This window comes from Pituophis catenifer, unplaced genomic scaffold (assembly GCF_029215685.1).
Source record: "Pituophis catenifer annectens isolate HBS135680 unplaced genomic scaffold, rPitCat1.0.hap2 SCAF_7, whole genome shotgun sequence".
Lineage (NCBI taxonomy): Eukaryota > Metazoa > Chordata > Lepidosauria > Squamata > Colubridae > Pituophis > Pituophis catenifer.
Window position 1 is genome coordinate 32,658,702 of NW_027256887.1, and position 23,651 is coordinate 32,682,352.

At 44.4% G+C, this 23,651-nt stretch overlaps 1 protein-coding gene across 3 annotated transcripts in view; it reads left to right on the top strand.

The window, feature by feature from the left end:
- The window catches only part of IMMP2L (inner mitochondrial membrane peptidase subunit 2), a 597,632-nt gene that overhangs the window by 298,572 nt on the left and 275,409 nt on the right, over window positions 1-23,651 (top strand). The window contains exon 4 of one of the 3 annotated variants that reach the window (XM_070947099.1): window positions 10,837-11,520. The exons of the other annotated variants lie outside the window; for them this stretch is intronic. Coding sequence (XP_070803200.1) covers window positions 10,837-10,939 — 103 coding nt within the window. The 3' untranslated portion in view covers window positions 10,940-11,520. Of the gene's footprint in view, window positions 1-10,836; window positions 11,521-23,651 lie in introns of those variants that run through there. 3 annotated transcript variants of the gene reach the window in all.

The following is a 23,651-nucleotide window of genomic DNA, read 5'->3' on the forward strand; positions in this document are numbered from 1 at the left end:
CTCTAACTGCACACACACACAAAATCTCACAAAGCTGTATTTGGAATTTTGTGTGTGTAAAGTGTGAAAGTTGGGTTTGGGGGCTTTTTGTGGTTGTGTGAGGTTGACTCAGCCTTCCATCCTTCCAAGGTGGGTAAAATGAGGACCCAGATTGTTGGGGGCAATATGCTAATGCAATATGTTAATTTGCATTATGCTATATGCTAACTTTGTAAACCGCTTAGAGAGGGCTGTAAAGCACTTTGAAGTGGTATAGAAGTCTAACTAATAAATAAATAATAAAATCCACAAGTTGTTTACCACCACTGCACTAATAGCTTCTGCTCTTTGTAATTCAGGAATTCAGATTTTCCAATTGACAATTGAAGGAACAGGAAAATAACCAATCAAAATAATGAATGTACAGTATAGCAGTAGCATAAACAAACCAATTTATGAATTCTGGGTGGACTTGCCTGAGTGTCTTGGGAAGGAGTAGTTCAACTGTTACTGGATTGATGACCCTAGTGATAGGGAAAGGCCCAATGAAATTTGGCCCTAGTTTCTTTGATGACTGTAATGATTTCAGGAATTTTGTATATAAGTATACTCTATCTCCAACATGGAAAGGTTTGGGTTCCATTCTTTTCTTGTCAGCTTGAATTTTAAAAACCTCTCTAGTTTCCTTTAAAGCTAATCTAACTACTGGCCATGTGTTTTGTAAAGTATCCATCCACTCCTTAAGTGACGGGATCATGGGTTCTTCTGGCATGGGGCTAAAATCCTGGCCTGTTGCTACTCTAAAGGGGATGGCGGTGCCAAGTAAGCTCAAAAATGCCCTACAAAATTTGGAGGTGAATTGAACCCCTCTGTCAGAGATGATTCTTTGTGGAGCTCCATGAAGCCAATAAATGTGTATTAGGAATAATTTGGCTAAACTTTTACCAGTTGGGATCTTTTGGTAAGGTATAAAATGTGCCTGTTTTGAAAACAGGTCTGTCACAACCCGAATGACAGTATTCCCCACACTTTCTGACAGTTCTACCATAAAATCCATAGCAATCTCTCTCCAGGGCACTGAAGGTTTGGCTACCTTCTGTAAGAGTCCTGGGGTTTTCCCCTGACGTCTTTTTGCTGCTGCACAAATGGGGCAGCTAGCTACATAGCTTTCTATGTCCTATGTGATGGCCACCAAAATTGTCTTTTAATTAGGTGTAAAGTTTTCACAAAATCAAAGTGTGCAGCTAATTTGGAGTCATGGCACCTTGCCATTAAGTGTAGTCTTTGGCTGGCTGGAACATACAACTTCCCTCCCACCCACACTAAGTCATTTTTCATCAGACAGCTGGATTTGTGGCTCAAGAACCATTCATCGGTGACCAATGCTTGTTTAAAAGTTTGGTTGGTATCATTGTCTGTCAATGTTTCTTGTTTTGCCTGGGATCTGGTGATTACTTTAGTGGCCAGTTGATTGTTTTGTACTATGAGTTTGTGTTCTGCCCCAGCTATGGACCCCAAAGAACGCAGCACACACAAAGTCTATATAAACCTTAGTTTACTAAATTAAATCAGTCTTTTTCAAATAAAGGCTGTTAATTAACTTTCTTAACAGCCTACAAGAATCCCAAAAATAAATAATCGCAATCTTACTATGGTTGGCAGAAAGCCCAGAAGCAATTTGCTGGAAACTGATAAGAGAACTAAGATCAAGACACGAAGAAGAGTGAACGAAGTTGTTCCCTGCAAATTGCCTCAGTCATCCTTCCTTAAATAAGCTAAGGAAGTGGCCAATTAGCCCCAAGCCTTACTCTCGAAGAGACCTCCTCCTGAGGAGCCACTCCTGCCTTTTGGGAGCTCTGCGCGCCCATGCACCGAGAAGAGGCTCCTCCTCTTCTTCCTCTTCACTTTTAGGAGCTTCTGGAGGTTCTAAAGGCCCTGGCTGAATCCCCGCCTCTGGCACCACATCTTCTCCAGCCTCCTCATTGTCTGACTCGAGTGCCAGTTGCACAGGCTGCTGGTGCAGCACACCAGCCTCCTTGCCTTGTAATCAGCTACTAGCTGCACAGACCACTCACAGGCCACAACAGTTTGATTACGTCTGACTTCGCACTATTGCATTATGGTTTTCTGGATAGAGCATCTGCCAGAAAGATTTTTGCCCTGGGGAGGTATTTGAGAGTAAAATCAAATTGTTTAAAGTACTGACCTCATCATACTTGTTTTGGGGAGTGTTTAGAGTTTAGAGTTTATTAGATTTCTATACCGCCCTTCTCCCGAAGGACTCAGGGCAGTGTACAGCCATATTAAAACACATAGATTTATAAAATTTAAAACCAATTAAAATCGAATATAAAAATTTGGCTGCGAATTAAAACATACATATATTTTAAAAATTCATACTAGGCCAGTCCAGCTTGCTGAAACAGAAGGATCTTAAGGGCACGGCGAAAAGTACACAGGTCAGGGCTAAGACGAAGCTCTAGGGGCAGCTCATTCCAGAGAGCTGGTGCCCCCACAGAGAAGGCTCTCCCCCTGGGTTTCGTCAGTCGGCACTGTTTGGCCGACAGCACCCTGAGGAGTCCCTCTCTGTGGGAGCGTATTGGCCAATGGGAGGTTGTTACTGGCAGAAGACGGTCTCGTATATACCCCGGTCCTAAGCCATGGAGCGCTTTAAAGGTGGTAACCAACACCTTGAATCGCACCTGGAAGACCACCGGGAGCCAGTGCAGCTCGCGCAGGAGGGGTGTTACGTGGGTGCGCCGAGTCGCACCCATAACTACCCACGTGGCCGCATTCTGGACCAGTTGGGGAGAATTTCCTTTGGCAAATGGCCCATCTTTGCTCAGTCTCATTCAACTTTTTGGATGTGTAAGCACATGGTTGTAGCTGGTCTTGCTCATTTTTCTGAAGCAGGACCGCTTCTATTGCCATATCGCTGGCATCTGCTTGTATGATGGTTTCTATGTGTCCGGCTGTTTAAGAATAGTTTCTACTGAGAAGAGTCTTTTAAGTTTTTCAAATGCAGCTTGGCATTCCATTGTCCAGTTCAAAGGCTGCTTCGGTTTTGGGTTGCCGTCCCACTTCGTTTTTAAGAGCTTGGTAATGGGGAGGGCAATCTGAGTGAAAGCAGAGATAAACTGGCGGTAAAAGTTGGCAAAACCCAGGAAGCTTTGTAACTGTTTACACGTGCAGTGTGGTTCCCAATCAAGTACAGCCTGCACTTTTTGAGGGTCCATTTCTATGCCCTGGTGAAATGCGGTACCGCAAATAGTCAATTTTTTCTTGGTGGAATTCACATTTAGAGAGTTTAGCATAAAGTTTGGCGGAGCAGAGTTTGTTTAAAACAGCCCTGACTAGTTTTACATGTTCTGCTTTGGTCTCTGTATATATTAAAAAGTCGTCCAAGTAGACCAGGACTCCCTTATACAAATGCTCATATGTAGCACTTCATTTATTAATTGCATAAACACTGCAAGAGTAACCCTTGTAACCCTAAGGGGAGCACTTTGAATTGATAGCACCCAAGGGGGTGGGTGTTAAATGCCATTTCCCACTCGTCCCCCTCCTTAATTCTGATTTGGTAGTAAGCCTCCCTTAAGTCCAGCTTTGAAAATTTTTTCCTTTTAGCGATGTGTGCTAGCTTATTATTCATAAGAGGGAGGGGATACATGTTCTCCACACTGATTATATTTAAATTTCTAAAATCCATACAGAGACATTTTGTAAGCACTGCCTCTCCTTCCAACTTAAGAAAGTAAAAACCTTGAAACTTAGTATTTCAAAAGCATGTATTCCCATTGCTATCCTCCATTATCCTTTAAAGTGAAACAGCCCACATGGCCGTCATAAACATTCCCCAAAGTTAAGGGGACCTCAGGGCGCTTTGGCACCAGGATATAGGTTGTAAAATATCTCTTGACACAGACAATGCTAATAAATTGAATCCAACCCCCCCCCTTCTCCCAATTGAATGGTAGTATCACTTATAGGGATCTGACATGTTTTGAACCATCTTTTTTTCCTCTAAATAACAATGGGGCTGCAATTTTTGGTCAGGCTGGCTCGATGAAACCCCTTCCTAGGTTTTTCTCAATGAATGCTCTCAGTTCTTCCAGGTCCCTTGGGGACATGCTGTACATCTTGGGTTTAGGGAGTTTGGTGCTGGGTAAGATTTCTATTGCACAGTCAGTGGAGAGGTGGGGGGGACCTTGTCCGAGGCTTTTTCACTAATAACCTCAGCCAAATATTTGTATTCTGTGGGTATGCCCTCAGTTGGCATGGTGTAACCAGACATGGCTGTTTCTCTGTGGTCTGCCCCCTCAGTTTCTTTATGTGGATTCTCGGCAAAAGTCACGTGCATCTGAAATTTTATGATGCCTTGCTTCCAATTAATTTTGAGGTTTCATTTTTTCAGCCTTGCAAGGCCCAAGACCAGTGGTGAAATCTAAAATTTGTTACTACTGGTTCTGTGGGCATGGCTTGGTGGTGGTGGTGTAATGTGACTGGGTGGGTGTGGCCAATTTTCTTTTAACTTTTAAAACCATTTTTTACATGTAAAACCATGTAAAAAAATGCTTTCAAAAGGCTCTGACGATCCCAGCTGAGTTGCCTGATCGTCAGAGGGTTTTTAAAAAACCCTCTGCCGATCAGGCAACTCAGCTGGGATCGTCAGAGCTTGGCTCGTCAGAGGCATTTAAAAGAAAAAAAGCCTCTGATGATCGAGTAGCACAGCTGGGCATGGGGGGCGGGGGCAGGGATTTTTGCTACCGGTTCTCCGAACTGCCTGCCGCCATCGCTACCTACTCGCCCGAGCCGGTCCGAACTGGGAGCATTTCACCCCTGCCCAAGACTAACAGCCATTCCATGCCAGGTGCCTGTCGAGCCCCGGATGGGTCTCGACATTGTTGGGGAGGAAGATGAGAAGGGGCCGAGCGGCTGTAAACTCTGGTGACATGCTCCCAGCTGTTTGGAGGGACCTTGATGCTCAAGCACAAAAGAAACAAATGCTTTCATCGGAGCTCAGTGGAGCATATAGCTTGCGAATGGCGCCTCCTTGTAACATAACAGAAAGCGCGCTCTATCGTCGAGCAAGCTAGTGGGAAGGGGTGTGTGGTGTTAACTGTTTGATCGCCAATTGGTAAATTGCTTGTTACTAAGTGTATAAAGAGTGCTACACAGCGGCTGCGTGTAGCGCTAACTTTTAACGTCGATGCCGGCTTGTGCCTTACTCCTGCCTGTGTTGCTGTGCTTAACCTGATTAAAGACACTGCAAACCGCTTCGTTTCCTTCTGGTTGTTGTTTGCTTCCAGAGCAGTTGGGTGGACAAGCCGAGAGAAAGTTAGCGCTCTCCTCAATCACCATCCCAACCACCTTTTCTAGCGGCGTTTTGTGTGTTGGAGGCGTTTCGTTATGGCAGAGGGACGGCGCCAGGAGCCTCGGAGTTGGAGGTACCTCTAGGGGCAGGCATGGAGGAGGTGCTCATGGAAGCAGAGGAGCTGCAAACCACACCCCCTGAACAGCCGGTGGTCAGACCCAAACTGCGCCAGCTACGTGAGGAGGATTGTTGTGGGCCGGCTGGTACGCAGAGTCAGGGGTTTGAGCATTCTGGACAGACTTGCAGTGGAGACTGGTGGCCCAGTTCCACCCACACTGGTTCTAAACTGCCAACTCCTCCCCTGTTGGGTCCATCTTTCAGGGGTTGGAGGGAAAGGCACTGGACAGATGACGAGGAAACGGATTGGGGTTTTGCAACTATGGGTCCTGACTCCAGTGCTTTGGAAGCCCTTCGAGACAGGTTTGGGGAGGGGAGTTTTCGGGACACCCCCTCTTGGCAGCCCTGGGCAACCGGATCGGAGCCGTTACCAGGCATGTCTTGGCAGGACAATGGACTTTCTAGGTCAGAGGTCCGGTTCTGCATCGCCAGCCCTAAATTCCGAAGGGAACAAGAACCAGGTCGAGCGGAGGGCCAGACCGGGGCCTGGGAACATTGGATGCCCAAGGGGGAGTCCAGCAACAGGGGTCCCGAGCAACCACTGCATAGAAGAGAGGTAGGGGCTGGAAAAAGGGCCCAACGTCTTGTGGGAGACCGGTTTGGTTCCACTGACAGGAGGACCATTGAAGACCAAAGGAGTGATAGGGAGAATAGGCCACCTGTCCCGCCTCCAGCGTGGCCTCCAGTTCCTGGGATGTGGACACCTCAACCCACTTGGGGCCCCCAAGCACTGCAAGCTACATTCGACGGGAGCCCAGACTGTGTGGCATTGTTCCTAAGCCAGGTGATCAGTCATCTAGACCAGTATGGCCGCTGGTATCTGTCTCAATGGGCCATGGTGGTGGCCATTACGGCCGTGTTGACAGGTGATGCTGCAGATTGGGTGGCTGGTTTACACCGAAATCATGCTAGAGAACTAGTAGATGTGGGCAAGTTCTTGGAGGCCCTCTGTTCTACCTTTGAGGATGAGTCCAGTGAGCAAGTTGCAGAAGATGATCTTGTGGCTCTCAAACAGAGGGGTTTTCCAGCTAAGAACTATGTACGGGACTTCCGGAAACTTGCTAGTCACTTAAGGAACTGGCCAGAACAAATGCTAGTCCAGCAGTTCTATATGGGGTTGGATCGCGAGTTGAGGCAAGCCTGTGCGTACCGAGGCCTAGCTCTGTGCTTAGCCGCCTGGTTCAAAGCAGCTATTGAACTAGACATAGCGCTCCGAGAGTTTAGGCCTCGGTCGGAGGTTAATGGGGGACAGAGAAGGACCGCCACAGAGAAGTCAGCGGAGAAGCCTCAAGCCACGCAACTCCAAACCCCTCTGCCCAGCGCAATCTCGTCTGACAGATCTCAGAGACCGGCCTTCCGTTGTTTCCGGTGCAATCAGGTGGGCCACAGGGTGGCCGAGTGCCCTTTACCACCTTTGCGGGTACCACCCCAGAAACAGGCTGTGGGGGTGCCAACCAAGGGTCGACCACGACAGCCACAAGAAAGAACGCAAGCGCTCCAAGGACCAAAGACTGTCATAGACACCCAGGCCAGGGATGTCGTACCAACACCAATGGCGAGGAAGTTCCCAATGGTGTCAGGCAACAGCGATGACAAGCCGGAGGACCCAATGGTGAGCAAACCTGTGTACCCTTTTGTAATACCTGTGGTGCTGAGAAACCCCCACTGCCCAACAGGTCTTCAGTATGGAACTTTAGTGGACACTGGGTGTACCCGTTGTCTGATTTGTAAAGCTGTGGTAGATGCTCTGGGTCTACGGACAAGGCGGCTTGTCAAATTCAAACAGATGGACGGGTCGTTGTTGGGGGAGCACCCACTACCCACGTAACAGAAAGTATGTTGTTGGCAATAGGCGACCATCAGGAGTCCATTCGGTTCATTGTAGTTGAGAAAATGATAGAACCGGTGATCCTGGGTCTGACGTGGTTAGACAAGTGGCAACCACACATCTGGTGGGAGAGGGGTTACCGTAAACTCAGGATCCCTCTGGGACGAGCCATCCCAACCCCCATCCCTCCGGTTGTACAGCCAGGTGGGGGGCAGGACAGTAGCTGTGCATCCACAGAGGTTTCGCATGCATAGGGATTCCCTAACGTCTATCAAGATCCTGCAGGCGTATTTAGCGAGGAGGAATGTGAGGTACTACCCCCCATAGGCCCACGGATGGTGCCATCAAGTTGGTGCCTGGAGCTAAATTGCCGAAGCCACGAATGTATTCCATGACCCAACCAGAATTAGCTGAGTTGCGAAAATATATTGACAAAAACCTAGCCAGAGGCTTCATCGTCCCTAGTAGATCCAGGATGGCCGCCCCAGTTTTCTTCAGGGAGAAGAAGGATGGTGGGGTACGTTTGTGCGTTGACTTCCAAAGTTTGAACGGGTTGTGCGTAGAACATTTGTATCCTCTTCCGCTTATGAAGGATCTTTTAGCCGCGTTATCAACTGGCTGTCAGGTTCCGATGTTATCTCAAATAAATTTCATTCTCGAACACAAAGTCTTTGATGAAATCTCTTATTTATTGAAGAATAACAATCCATTCCTGAACTCATTTGCAGCCGAACCTAATCCTCCAATCCCAAACCCCTCCCTTTCCATTCCTCAAATCTCAGTGTCTCATTGGCCACCTTCCAAGTCCATCTTTCATTTCAGTTACTACAAGTCACAGGAATTTCCCCCTCCTCTCATCACCTAGGTGACGTTATCTGCCGGGGGGGAAAGAACTGGGTGAAAAGTCAAGCTACTATCTCTGACAGGCTCTTTCCTACTCATTCATGTCAGCGCTTGGGAAATCACATCGGCCGTGTTTTCACAAAGCTCAATTTGCAGGAAGTGTACTACCGGGTTCGGATCAAGCCGGGTGACGAATAGAAGACCACCTTCAATTGTCCCCTCGGTAGTTACCAGTATCGGGTTATGCCGTTTGGACTCCAAGGCACTCCAGCTGTGTTCATGCAGCTTATTAATGAAGTGCTGCATGAGCATCTTTACAGAGGAGTTCTTGTTTATTTAGACGACATCCTGATCTACACCCACAACTTGGAAGAACACATTAAATTGGTACGTCAGGTTCTGGAGAAACTGTTGGCTGCTAAACTATTTGTAAAACTCTCATAATGCAAATTCCATAAGTCGAAAATAGATTACCTCGGTTATCGGATATTGAGCAACGGTATAGAAATGGAACCACGTAAGGTCCAGGCTATTGTGGAGTGGCAAGCTCCTCAAACAAGGAAGCAACTCCAAAGTTTCCTTGGTTTTGCTAATTTCTATCGCCAGTTTGTCCCCGCCTTTGCCACTATAGCTCTACCATTAACGGACCCATTACACACTAAACCAGCTATGGTAAACCCAAGACCAAGGCAGGTGTTGCAATGGTCAGCCCAATGCCAAAGCGTGTTCGAGCAATTGAAATATCTCTTCACCAGAGAACCAGTACTCAAGCATCCTGATCTGTCACGTGAGTTCATCATTCAGGCTGACACCAGCAATGTTGCTGTGGGAGCAGTATTGTTGTAAAAGGATGAGCAGAATCAAATACGTCCTTGTGCTTATACCTCACGCAAATTGAACACCACGGAGAGGGGGTGGGCGATTTGGGAAAAAGAAGCTTTCGTCGTCCGATGGGCGTTAATAACTTGGCGTCACATTCTGGAAGGGGCAACCCTCCCATTTGAAGTGTGGACAGACCATGAAAATCTAGAAGCGTTGCAAACGCCTAAGCGTCTATCTCCAAAACAGCTATGCTGGGCACAATATTTTTGAAGGTTTTCTTTTAAACTCAAATATGTACCAGCAAGGAAGAATTTCCTTGCTGATACGCTATCACGTATGCCACAATACAATAGCAAGCGCGAAGAAGTAGTGGAATCCCTTATACCGCCCATTGGGACTGGACATGTTGCAGCAGCGCTACAAAAAGAATCGTCTTTCCTAACGGACCTACGAACGGCTATCCAACAGGACACGTGGTTAACCCAAAACCAGACATTGGTAGTCCTACGAGATGGATTGGGGTGGAGTGGGGATCGGTTGTACATTCCAGAACCACTCCAAGCGACAGTCCTACGACGGTGTCATGATGCCAAACCAGCAGGTCACTATGGTTTCCTTAAAACTCTTCACCTGATCAGACGTCAGTTTTGGTGGCCACGGATGCGTGGTGAAATTGAACGATAAGTGAAAGAGTGCCCCACATGTGCGGCAGCAAAACCATGGTCAGGGAAGCCGATTGGGCATTTGCAGCCAGTGGCTGATCCTAGTCGTCCGTGGGAGGAGGTAGCGATGGACTTTATAGTGGACCTCCCTTCTAGCAATGGATATACTGTCATCTGGACGGTAGTGGACCTATTTTCAAAGCAAGCGCACTTCATACCCTGTCGAGGTTTACCATCTGCTTGACGGTTGACAGACATGTTCATCCAACATATTTACCGTCTTCATGGAGTCCTGAAGTGAATTATATCAGATCGGGGTGTCCAGTTCACCGCTCGATTCTGGAGATCTTTCATCCAACCGGATAGGATCTACCCAGGGGTTAAGTTCAGCCTTCCATCCCAGTACTAATGGGGCCGCAGAATGGGCTAATGCCGCAGTGGAATGTTATCTCCGTTGTTATGTTTCTTACCAACAAACTGACTGGTCTGCTTTGATCCCATTCGCTGAAGTCGCATACAATAACATCAGCCATCGTAGTACGGGCTTTTCTCCTTTCCAAATCATCTATGGGAGAGAATTCCCTGCCATACCTGAAGTAGAACCTCCAGCTACAGATGTAGCTACACCTTCTGGCTGGGCAGACAAAATCCGACAAACGTGGCCAGAGGTTAAGGCTACAAAAAGCAGCAAGTGAATACAAACTGTATATTGATAAAAAAAGAGCAGATCCAAAACCATTTTCAGTGGGGGATCAAGTTTATTTATCAACCAAATATTTAAAACTATGGTTGCCTAGTAAGAAATTAGGGCCCAAATATATAGGTCCTTTCCCTATAACACGCGTGATCAACCCCGTCACTGTAGTGCTCAAATTACCTTCACTGTTAGGAAAAGTACACCCTGTTTTTCATAGCAGCCTCCTAAATCCCGTCAGTGGGGATAGAACTACGACTCAGCCTGACCCACCAGGACCGAGCCATACTGACCAGTGTGAGATAGATAAAGTGTTAGATTCCCAACTACGCAGGAGCAGGCTGCAGTATTTAGTACGTTGGAAAGGTTATCTGTTAGCACAAGCGTCTTGGGTGGCAGCCCCAGACGTCCATGCCGACTGGTTAATCCATCGGTATCATTGCCAACATCCAGATAAACTGGGACCCAGTGGGTAGAGTATCTTCTGCAACTAATGTCTCTGTTTTACCTCCTATAGGTGGACTCCTGGTAGAGGGGAGCTGCCTGTCGAGCCCCGGATGGGTCTCGCCATTGTTGGGGAGGAAGATGAGAAGGAGCCGAGCGGCTGTAAACTCCGGTGACGTGCTCCCAGCTGTTTGGAGGGACCTTGCCGCTCAAGCACAAAAGAAACAAACGCTTTCATCGGAGCTCGGTGGAGCATAAAGCTTGCGAATGGCGCCTCCTTGTGATATAACAGAAAGCGCGCCCTATCGTCGAGCAAGCTAGTGGGAAGTAGCAAGTGAAAGAAAGTGAAAACTCTTGAAATAGAATATTTCAAAAGGAACTTTTTATTAAGCAGAAGTGAGCCAGGCTAAGATCCAATATTGGGACAAAATTCAAATATTATAATTCTAAATCTTTGGTCAAGACAGAAGTGCCTCTTCCGTGCCAAGGTGCTAAGCTGACAAAAGGTATTTGACGTAGGTACAGAATTGTAAAAGGGCAAACTGACCCTAAACAGATACATTCTGTTGTTTAATGTTTATTGCATCCCAAATGTCATGCATATCCCTGGATAAGGAGTGCTGCTTCCTTATTGCCCTTGAGGCGTCTCCTAGCCTCTTATCTCCTTTTGTTATGTCTTGAGCTCTGGAGCAGAGAACCTGAGTATGTGAGAAGAAGATTGGTATTTCCTTTCCCAGAGATAGATGAAAGGGCAGCTTCTACGTGTGAAATGCATCACTCTCTGTAATAATTTTGCCTTTAAACTGTATAAATACATGGCCAGAAGAAGCCATCAGCATTCAGACTTTTTGCTTGTCTTTGGACTGTTTGAACCGTGCACAATAAACTCTTTCCTGCATTGAAGAGCTTGGCCTGGTTCCGTTTCTTTTCCTGCAACAGAAGTGACAGCAATGGATTCAAAGCAACGTCTGAATAGCCTTAGGCAAGATAAATAGAATTAAAGCACTAGAGACCCCTCCCATTAGCCAGAATGCAGATTTTAGCCAATACACAAGTGTGAAAATGTTTCCTTTACCAGCTACCCTGAGAACCAGATAAGAATGCATTCCCAGTGCTTTCTTCCGTTATCCATTAAAGTGAAACATCCCACATGGCCATCATAAACATTCCCCAAAGGTAAGGAGATCTCAGGGCACTTCAGTGCCAGGATCTAGGTTGTAAATATCAGCTGACAACCAATAAATATATCGAATCCAATGCCCCCTTCTCCCAATTGAATGGCAATATCACTTTTAGGGATCTGACAATAGGTCTCCTAAGCTGAGCTTGTCTTCTTCCATGAAAAAGGATCTCTAGCAATAGACTTACATTTGTATCTTTAGACCAGGGCTGTCAAACTCATAGCTCGCAGGCTGGATGCATCATGTGCTGGCCACGCCCACGCCAGGTTTAGTGAAGGGGGGAAGTTGCAATATGTCACATGACGCTGCTGTGATGATGCAAGCTTGATACCCCTGCTTTAGATCAATGTGCCTCAATTTCTTCCTTTTCTTACTGGTAGAATCATAATTAACTAACATGACAGAAGCCAGATAGAACATTATTGTCAGATTTTTCAGCAGAGAAATGAAATTAAACCATACACACATTCATTTAAGAGCAAGTCCCTTTGAATTCAGTGGGATGTATTTATCATTAGGTAGGTTTAAGATTGAATTGCATGCCTCTTATCAGAAATTAATCATCATATTCTCTAATGTATGAAGGAGCAACCCAGTTTTTCATTATTTGAGGGTCTCAATTTAAGAACTTAAGTTTTAGATCCAAAGTTTGACCTTCCAAATATGAAAACAATGGGTTCTTTATCTCTTTATATTGTGTTTATGAATGATAAATCATTTATTGTCTTTACAGAAAAATGTTTAAAATCGAAATATCAAAGGGAACAAAATCAGCCCATTTGCTGAATTTATAAGGCTTTTTCTCTAATGCTTGAAGTAAGCAATTAACCAGTAGACTAGCTTGCCTTTTTAAGAACAGACTAGACAGTCACTTATCTGAAATATTATAGATCAGGGGTGTCAAATTCGATTTCATTGAAGGCTGGATCAGATCAGCATTGTGGTTGTCCTCTGGGGGCCAGAGGGGGGAGGGGCATGGCTGGGGTGGTCGCAGCTGACTGGACGTGACCTGAGGACCTTGTATTTGACACCCGTGATCTATAGCAAGAGGCAATCCACATCCAAAGTGCTATGGCTACTTTGCAAAAAATGACAATTCTTTAAGCTTTAGGTTTGGTAGCTTCCTAGAGACCTTTGTTTGGCACAGGTGGAGGTCACAAAGGTGGAAGAGTAGGTGCCTTCTGATAGGAGGAGAAGGGAGGCCTTCTCTGTAGGCTAAAGGGTCGGTTACTGTCAGTTATTAGGCGGGGGTCTCCTCCAGTGATTTCCAGCTTGCATTTCGATTGATGCGACCTAAACCTGCATTCCCCAGCCACGTCCTGTTTGTTGCTGGTCGGATTCCATTATGATTACTTACAAGGGTGCAAAATCACATCCTACTCCCTTCCCTCCCTCCCCCCACCCCAGCCTGAACAGTCCCTCCTGTTTGACAAGCGCTTGGAAGATTTGCATGTGAGTCTCCATTCTCATGCTCCCCAGCCTGCTCTGCACCCGCTCCAGCCGCAGCCTCGGGACTCCCCGGTAGCCGCCTCCTCCTCAACGCCCTCTCCAGTTGAAGTGCACCCCACTTCACCCTCTTCTCAAGTGGGGGCCTGCAAGAATCGCAGGGCAGTAGCCGGAGAGGCGGGCTTGCCCATCCAGGTGGATGGCTGGCGTGGTGGAGGTGGTGAGAATGGGACAGCTGGAGGGCAGTCCCAAGGCTGCAGCTGGAGTGACTGCCACTGCGGGCATGGAGCAGGCAGGAGAGCGTGAGAATCATGGGGCAGTGGCCAGAGAGATGGGCTGGCCACCCAAGTGGAGGGCTGGTGCGGTAGGGGCAGTGAGGATGGGGCGGCTACAGAGCCACCTCCTGGGGGGAGCGGGTTGGTGATGGTGGTGGTGGCTTTGTCCCCCTGATCCTTGAGGATGAGGAGGCGGCTCCTGGCAGCTGAGGGGTGAGTGATAGATGAGGCAATGCTGGCCCACCACCTCCTGTGAAAACACGCCTGCTGGAATAGCGTGGGCCAGACTGAAATGACACAGGCTGGCCCCTTACAATTTTCAGAACTGCAGTGCAGGCCAGATCCGACCACATTGCAGGCCGCATCCGGCTCACGGGCCTTGAGTTTGACACCTCTGGTATAGGATCTTCTGCTTGAGCATGGGCTGCACTAGAAGACCTCCAAGGTTCCGTTCTGTTCCATTCCTTTCCTTGAAAGTTCCAGGACTTCAATATCAAGTGAATCAGACACATAATTGAACATAATCAGTTCATATGGCAGTTCCTGAATGAGAAGTTACAATCCTTTCCCCTCTCAATAGCACATAAACATAGAAGAATTACTTGGCAATATTGATCTTATATTAGCACAATAGTGCAGATTTATTATTATGAGCAGATTCCTTAAAAGCAAGGATTAAATTAATCTACTAACCTAGTGAAAATTCCCAAGAAAATAAAAAATCTAAAGGATTTATTATTCTATACTTAAGACTTTTCTGTAGTAAGGTAAAAGTAATGGTAAAGGTTCCCCTTGCACATATGTGCTAGTCGTTCCTGACTCTAGGGGGCGGTGCTCATATCCGTTTCAAAGCCAAAGAGCCAGTGCTGTCCGAAGACATCTCTGTGGTCATGTGGCCAGCATGACTAAATGCCAAAGACGCACAGAACGCTGTTACCTTCCCACAAAAGGTGGTCCCTATTTTTCTACTTGCATTTTTACGTGCTTTCGAACTGCTAGGGTGGCAGAAGCTGGAACAAGTAACGGGAGCTCACCCCGTTACATGGAACTAGGGATTTGAACTGCCGAACTGCCAAGGTTTCGATTGACAAGTTCAGCATCTTAGCCACTGGGCCATCGTGTCCCTTCCATTTCTGTAGTATGATTGTCCAAATCACTTAATTGGGAAGTATTGTCATTCTTATGTGCTTAGAACTATGCAAAACATAATGGCTGTTCTTCATACAACGGAAGGATTATTTCTTCCATATCTTTCCACACCACAAACAGAACTGAACTGGACCAACAATATTCAACTTCTATTTATATGATAAATATAAATGGTGGCTGTAGGGGCCGCTTCTATATCTGAGGGTTTTCCTTGCGTAGGGTTTGCAGTACCTTGCTGGGGGGGACATGGCGAGGCTCGGCCATCTTTCGAGCCCTGCTCTGGGCTGCCACCTCAGCCTCAGGTCCCACATCCAGCCCGCAACAAGGGGACATGCCATTTTCAGGCCATCTCAGCCAGCAGATAAGCAAGCAGGCTGCCCTCGGGGGAGGCATTTTTCTCAGACCTCCCTCTCGAAAGGCAGCTTTGCCTTGCCATGTCCTCCCCCACCAAGGTGACTCTTTGGCTGAGTGCAGCAAGCCCGGAGTGGATCTCCCTTCTCCCATTGTCAGCCTTACCTTCCAGCCTGTGGGTCTCGCATAGTTCTGCTAACTGTGGAGGCCGGCACTCAACCGAAGCACTCGGGCCAGCAGGTGAAGGAGGGGAGGCTGGCAGAGGGGAGATGTGGGCCACATAGCTTCGTGCTCCCTGGTCATCCCCCACCTGCTGGCAGGCAAGGCCCAGCAACTATGGAGAATCTGGACGGGGGGCAAGATGCATGCTGGGGGGGGGGAAGCCGAGCGATGACAGCTCAGCCCTGGCTCGTTTTCCCCTCTGCCACCAGCCGCAGGAGGAAGATAAGGTTGCAGAACGACTAAAGAGGTGGTTGTGGGGGGAAGAAGTGGGGAGAGTGAGTAAGGGGCCTTTGAAGAAAGGGAAATGGGGTGGAGGTAAGCGAGCTGATGATGCGAAAGGTGAGACTGTGGTGGAAACATGCAGAAGCAAGCAGGGCGGCGGGGGGGAGGTGAAGGTGTCCTTTAGAAAGGCAGGAACTGGTGCATCCCCTGACCTGAGGCAAAGGGCGAGTGAGCAGCTTCTGCCTGAAAGCCCCAGGGAAGGCCAGAGCCAGGGACTGGCATGTCCCCTGACCCGAGGCGAAGGGCGAGCTGGCGGCATGCAGGCAGAAGGATGGCGAGAGCCAGGCCTGAAAGCTGGCTTAGCCTCACCAGGTCCACTCCGAGGTAGCCCTTCGGCTAAGCACCTTACCTTTGCGGGCAGCCGCAGTGAGCAGAGCGGGTGAGGCGCAGAGATCAACTGGGCCATGTGGCCAGTGTGGTAGGCTGCGGCAAAGGCAGGCAAGCAGGTGAGGTGAGATAAGGAAGCCAGCCAGTGGTACGATCAGCCAGTTCTCTGAACTGCGCAAAATCTTAACAACTGGTTCACCTGAACTGGTCCAAACCAGCTGAATCCCACCTCTGATATCGAGCAACTTTATATCTGGTTTATTCCTCTAATTTATAATGAGCACCCACATTTTTAAAAAATGAAGATTATGGCTAGTGTTTAACCTCAACAAATGTACATCTGACTCTCACTTTTTTTTTGCAACTTGCAAAAGACACCAAAACACTCTTCTTCACATGTAACAAACCATTTGTGATTTGCAAGAGATAGCAGAAATAGTTCTGAATTATGGTTAAGCCAATTCTTAAGGTCTGTTCAAAGTTATGAAAAATGTCATGTACTTTCCTACATGCTTTCTCATGTAGAGCCTTAGTCTTAAATTGATTTTAATAATTTCCTGTTGCCTCCCTGAATAATGAGCTCCAAGGATTTATTTTAGGTTTTTTAGTTTTTCTTTTCTGATACTTCTTTCTGTTGTGCCTTTCAACTTTAAGTGGAGTAGTGAAACAATTCCCAGTGGATAGTTTGGTACTTGTTTGTATATACAGTAAGTTGCATGCCGTGAATTTTTAATTCATGCAGCCAAACATTGCCAGAATGGTAGACACAGTGCTGTACAACAACCATTTGTTTTCTAATGCAGGCAGCCATATTTCCAGGGAATTTTGTCTACAGCTGAACTCTAAATGAATAATTCAATGTGTTTCCATTGTAAAATGTTTTGTAGATTATATTTTCTTGTCCGGCAGTTATGCACATGAGAAGAAGCTTCCTAAAAAAACACTCTTGAGACAATACAAGTAGGTGTTTCTGTTTTTAGATTTTCTTCCTGCTAAGCATTTAATTCAATGCTATACTATACTGCAATACTATTGCAGTATTTACTGATTGTTGATCAGAAGGGAATAATTGTAAGTAGTTTCTTTTTAGTTTAACACAATTCTATCATCTGCAGATATGTTATTCAAAGCTATTGCCCAGTTTGAGATAAAATGCAGAGAAATTAATATTTCAAGTTAAGTTTGAACCTACCAGTAAATCTTAGTTTATATTATATTTTTTGTTAATTTACAACTTTTGCTAATCTTGTAAAGGTAACATAATACTGTAAGCAAGTAAAATATATAACAAGGTAGAAAAACAACCACAAAAAGACAGAAAAAAGGATAGGAAAAAATAAACATTTTTTATCCTTAAAAAGAACCAGCAAACACCCCACCTCCAACTCATGGAACAGGTGACTGATACTGTTGTGGTATGCAATATACAGTATGTTCCATTTATAAGTTTATGCTCAAAGAACACCCAAATTATACATGTATTAAATGTAAACTATGTGAACTACTAGAGGAAAAAGTAAGGGATCTAGAGGCAACTCTAGCCAAACTCCAACCTACGCAAGAAAGCTATGTGCCCAAATTGAACCAAATAATGAACAAATAACTCCCAGAGGATTTGAGCCTGCTGATAAACCCTTGGAGGAAGACAAATGGAGGTATGTCACACATAGAAGGAAACACAATAACCAAAGAAAAAAACAGCACACATCTAAGAAACACCTACTGCCCAATCTAATCCAACCAGAAGCAGCCCCATTAAAACCGAGCAACCAATTCCTCCCCCTAGATGAAATTAGAGACCCACAAACTCTCCCTCAAAGAAAACATGCAAGCACCTAGAAAAGAGACACCATCAAATATCCCTAAAAAGTCACAATAACAAACTCTCCTGAGATAAACAGAAAAGCACCCCAGACTGCACCCCTTAAAAAAGGAAGGCGATACGTTGTCTCCCTGGAGCAAAAATCAAAGATGTGGCTGAGAACCTAACCAAAATAATTAGGCCCACAAATTACTATTTTTTCCTCCTCCTTCACATTGGGATGAATGACACAACAAAGAACCTGAGTACAATATTGAGAGAGTATAAACAACTAGGGAACAAAGTTAAGGAGCTAGGAGCACAAGTAGTGTTCTCATCAGTACTCCCAATGAAAGGACAACACCCGTTGAGGGGAAAAAAGAATTCTAAAAATAAACCACTGGTTAAAGGGTTGGTGTCACAAAGAAAACGTTGGTTTCCTGGACCATTGACTGCATTACCTTCATGAAGGATTCTTGGCAAGGGATGGGCTGCACCTCAAGAAAACAAAGAAAAAGACTGGTCCAACTCATCAGAAGGGATTTAAACTAAAATTGAAGGGAGAGGGTGGCAAATCTTTAGAATCTCTAGAACACAAAACCAATCATAAATCCCAAGGAAAAAATCAAACAATGAGGTAGAGAGTGATCAAAAAAAAGAAAACCTTAAACAACAGGAGATGCAGGAAACATACCCATGGACAGGCATAAAGGACTTAAATGCTTATACACAAATTCTCAAAGCCTGGGGAACAAACAGGGTGAACTAGAAGCAATAGTACATGAGGGTAGGTCTGACATAGTTGCCATTACAGAAACCTGGTGGGATGAAATCCATGACTGGGATGTACTGATGAATGGATACAAATTGTTCAAAAGAAACAGATCAACAAAAAGAGGAGGTGGAATTGCACTGTATGTAAGAGATCACTACATATCTACAGAAATGCATATGATTAAAGGTACAACCCCTCCAGAATGTATATGGTTCAATATAAAAGGGAGAAAAAGTGACATTGTCATAGATGTATATTACAGGCCACCCAACCAATCAGAAAAATAGATGAACTCTTTGCCAACCAGGAAATACGTAAGATCTCCAACCTCCGGGTGTTTCGCTGCGCACTGAAGACCCTGTTGTTCCGCCAGGCCGGGCTATCAACATAATAATTTTAAATTGGGGTATTTTAAATTTCTGGGATTTTAATTGGAGCCTAATCTATTTAATGATTTTAAATTTTAATTGTTGTTTTGTTGTGTTTTTAAATAGGCTGTACACCGCCCTGAGTCCTTCGGGAGAAGGGCGGTATAGAAATAAAATTATTATTATTATTATTATTATTATTATTATTATTATTATTATTATTATTATTATTATTATTATTATTATTATTATTATTTATTGGTTAATCTTTAGTGAGATTCACAGCCTTTGAGGCTGGTTAATAGCTCAGCAGCTCGAGTCCTAACCAAGGACCTAGGAACTGTTAAGGTATCGTCGGAGGATGTAAGCTGTTCCGAGTAAGGTGGTTTTTTGTAGAGTCAAAATGTTCAAGTCCGGCAAATTTAGAATTTCTAAATAGCGGGGTAGCCCTTTGGGTATTGCTCCAAGGGCTCCAATTACAATCGGGACAACACACGATTTCTTTTTCCACAGTCGCTCAACTTCAATTTGTAAGTCCTGGTACTTTGTGATTTTTTCTTGCTGCTTATCTTCAATTCGTGCATCACCAGGTATTGCAATGTCAATGAACCATACTTTTTTCTTTTCAACTATTGTTATGTCAGGTGTGTTGTGGACCAAGTGCCTGTCAGTCTGAATCCTAAAGTCCCACAAGATCTTGAGTTTCTCATTCTCTAAAACTTTCTCAACCTGATGTTCCCAGTGGTTTTTGCTGTACTCAAATCCAAACTTCTGGCACAATTTCCAGTGAATGATTTTAGCAACACGGTCATGGCGTTGTAGGTAGTCAGTTTGTGAAATTTTGCTGCACCCACTGATCAGGTGGTCGACTGTCTCATCTTTCTCATTGCAGAGGCGGCATTTGCTGTTGGTGGTAACATGTTGAATTTTTGCCTTCATACAGTTTGTGGCTAGGGCTTGTTCTTGAGCTGCCAAAATAAAGCTTTCAGTTTCTTTTTTCAGTACTCCTGATCTTAACCAGTTCCAAGTTAGTTTCTGGTCAGCTTTGCCTTCAATACTTTTCAAGTATTGGCCATGCAGAGCTTTGTGTTTCCAATTTTCAGCTCGCTGCTCAATTACTTCTTTCTTATATTCTGCTTCTGTTTTAGTTGTCTTTAAAAGGCCTCCTTTATTTACTTCCTTAATCATTGGTTCTTCACTTTTCTGGATGTAATCATTCAAGCTGCATTTTTCTTCTTCCACAGTCTGCTTTATTTGTAGGAGTCCTCGACCACCCTCTGCTCTTGGTAAATATAATCGGTCAACATCACTTTTAGGGTGCAAGGCATGATTCATTGTCATAAGCTTCCTTGTTTTTCTGTCCAAATTGTCTAACTCCATCTGGGTCCAGTCAATTATTCCTGCAGAGTATCTAATCACAGGTATAGCCCAGGTATTTATGGCTTTTATGATGTTTCCTCCACTCAATTTGGACATTAATATCTTACGAATTCGCCGAATGTACTTGGCTGAAGTTAATTCCTTGACTTTATTATGCATTAAGTCAGAGGCTTCTAAAATCCCCAAGTACTTGTAGCCTTCTTCTGATTTTACTGCCTTTATCATTTCTTCATTTTCTAGTTCTATTCCATCCTCTTTTATGATCTTGCCTGCTTTGGTTGCTATTGTTGCACATTTGTCAATTCCAAACTGCATACCAATGTCTTGGCTGAATTCTTTTGTGTTTTCAATTAATAAATTCAGTTCAGCTTTTGTTTTACCAAACAGCTTCAAATCATCCATGTACATCAAGTGCGAGATTTTCAGTCCTTTCTTTGCAAGTTCGTATCCACAGTTCATCTTCTTCAAAATGATTGTCAGTGGTAGCATTGAAAGTATAAAAAGTAGGGGTGAAAGGGAATCGCCCTGGAAAATGCCTCGTTTAATTTCAACTTCACCCAGTTCTTCTTCATTAGCTATAAGTTTTGTTTTCCAGAGGTTCATTGAAGATTCCATGAATTTTTGTATGTTGCTGCTGATGCCTAATATTTCCAGGCATTTCTTGATCCAGCTATGGGGAACTGAATCAAATGCTTTCTTATAGTCTATCCAAGCCATGAACAGGTTGGTTCGTCTTTTCTTTGAGTTCTTTAGGATTAGCTTGTCGATCAGCAATTGATCTTTTGTTCCTCTTGAGTTTTTGCAGCATCCTTTCTGTTCTACAGGAAGCAAGTTATTTCTTTCCAGGTATCCATAGATTTGGTTTGCAATGATACCAGTAAGAAGCTTGTATGTTGTTGGCATACATATTATTATTATTATTATTATTATTATTATTATTATTATTATTATTATTATTATTATTATTATTATTATTATTATTAGTTAACAAATGTATGTAGGAAGCATACCACAGTAGTAATGGGAGACTTTAACTATCCAGATATCAACTGGGAGACAAACTCTGCAGCAAGTGGGAGATCAAACAAATTCCTAACCAACCTAGCTGACAACTTTGTCATCCAAAAGGTAGAGAAGGGAACTAGAAGTAAAGCTATACTGGACTTAACTCTTACTAATACAGAAGAAATGATAGAGGGAGTGGAAGTTGCCAGAACCTTAGGTGAAAGTGACCATGTCATACTGGAATTCAATATAATGCAAACACAAGCAATAGAAAATAATCCAACCAGTGTCTTAAACTTTAAAAGAGCTGATTTTAACAAACTCAGAGACAGCCTAGGAAAGATTCCATGGACAAAATCCTAACGGGGAAAACAACTCAAGAAACATGGGAAACTCTGAAAAATGCAATCATAAAAGCTCAGTCCAGCACAATACCACTGGGAAAGAAAAAGAAATTCAAGAAGAAACCAGCATGGTTGCACAAAGATCTCTCTGACAGACTTAGAAAGACAAAAAAGACTAGTACAAAAAATGGAAAGAGGGACACTTAACTAAGGCTGATAGCCAGAATATGCAAGGATGAAGTCAGGAAAGCAAAGGCTCAGAATGAACAAAGACTTGCAACAAAAATCAAAGATAGTAAAAAAAAAAGTTTCTTTCAACATATCAATAATAAGAAAAAAATTCAAGGAAACAGTAGGTCCACTAAAGAGAAAAGATCGCAAGGAAGTAACAGACAGTAGAGAGAAAGCAGAATGGCTTAACTCATTATTTCCATCAGTCTTCATGCAAAAAGAAATTATAGCCCACTGTACCAAAAAAATTACTGTAAAAGACAAACCTGAAATAAAAATTAAAATAAGCAAGAAAATGGTAAGGAAACGCCTATCTGACCTTGACGAATATAAATCAGCAGGACCGGATAGATTATATCCCAGAGTTCTGAAGGAGCTGGCAGATGTTATCTCAGAACCATTCTACCATATCTTTCAAAAATCTTGGAGCACCTGGGAAATATCTGAGGATTGGAAAAGGTCTGATGTGGTTTCCATCTTCAAGAAAGGGGGGAAAAACAGACCCAGGAAACTACAGACCAATCAGTCCAACATCAATACCTGGGAAGATCTTGGAAAAGATCATCAAGAAACAGATCTGTGAACAACTACAGTAGAAGCAAATAAAGTTATAACTAGCAGCCAGCATGGGTTTGTTAAAAACAGATCATGCCAAGCCAATCTTATTTCATTCTTTGATAAAGTGACTAAATTAATAGACCCGCAAAATGCTGTGAACATAGAATACTTAGATTTCAGTAAGACATTCGACAAAGTAGACCACAACCTACTTCTTGGTAAACTAGAAAAATGTGGAATAAACAACATCACCACCAGAGAGATTTGTAGCTGGATGACAAACTATATTCAATGAGTAGTCCTTAATGGTACTACATCCACATGGTAAGAAGTAAGTAGTGGGGTACCACAAGACTCCATTTTAGGCCCAGTACTCTTCCATATCTTCATAAATAAGAGGAGAGAATAGAAGGGGAACTCATCAAATTTGCAGATGACACTAAACTGGCAGGAATAGCCAACACCCCAGAAGACAAGCTCAAGATCCAAAAAGATCTTGACAAACTTGAACAATGGGCCCTATCCAACAAAAATGAATTTTAATGTGAAGAAAAGCAAAGTTTTATATTTAGGCAGGAAAAATCAAAGGTATAAGTACAGGTTAGGCAAGACCTGGCTCAAAAACAGTAACTGTGAGAGGGACCTATGAGACAGCAGTGTGCAGCAGCAGCCAAAAAAAGCTAATACAATTCTGGGTTCTATAACAGAAGCATAGAATCAAGATCACATGAAGTATTAGTACTGCTTTATAAAATCCTAGTAAGACCACACCTGGAATACTGCAACCAATTTTGGTTACCATACTACAAAAAATATGTTGAGATCTTTGAAAAAGTTCAGAGAAGAGCAACTAAAATAAACAAAGGCCTGGAGACTAAAACATATGAAGAACAGCTGCAGGATTCGGGTTTGGCTAGTCTAAAGAAAAGAAGAAGGGGCGACTTCCGGTGGCTCCGCGATCCCCGATGGATGCTCCTTTAGGAGCTCCAGCCCCACGATTCTGTTTGCCACTAGAACAGCGAAAATCAACTGTCTAGCGGCTCGAAACTCTCTCCCAGGGAAAAGGGGGGAGAGAAGAGCAGAAGGGTCTGGCTAGAGTTCCCCTAGACCCCCAGGTTTTTTTTTTAAAACCTGGGGTTTGCAGGGTGAGAGCTCCCTGAAAGCCCTTCAGTGCTCCGGATCCGGGACGAGTC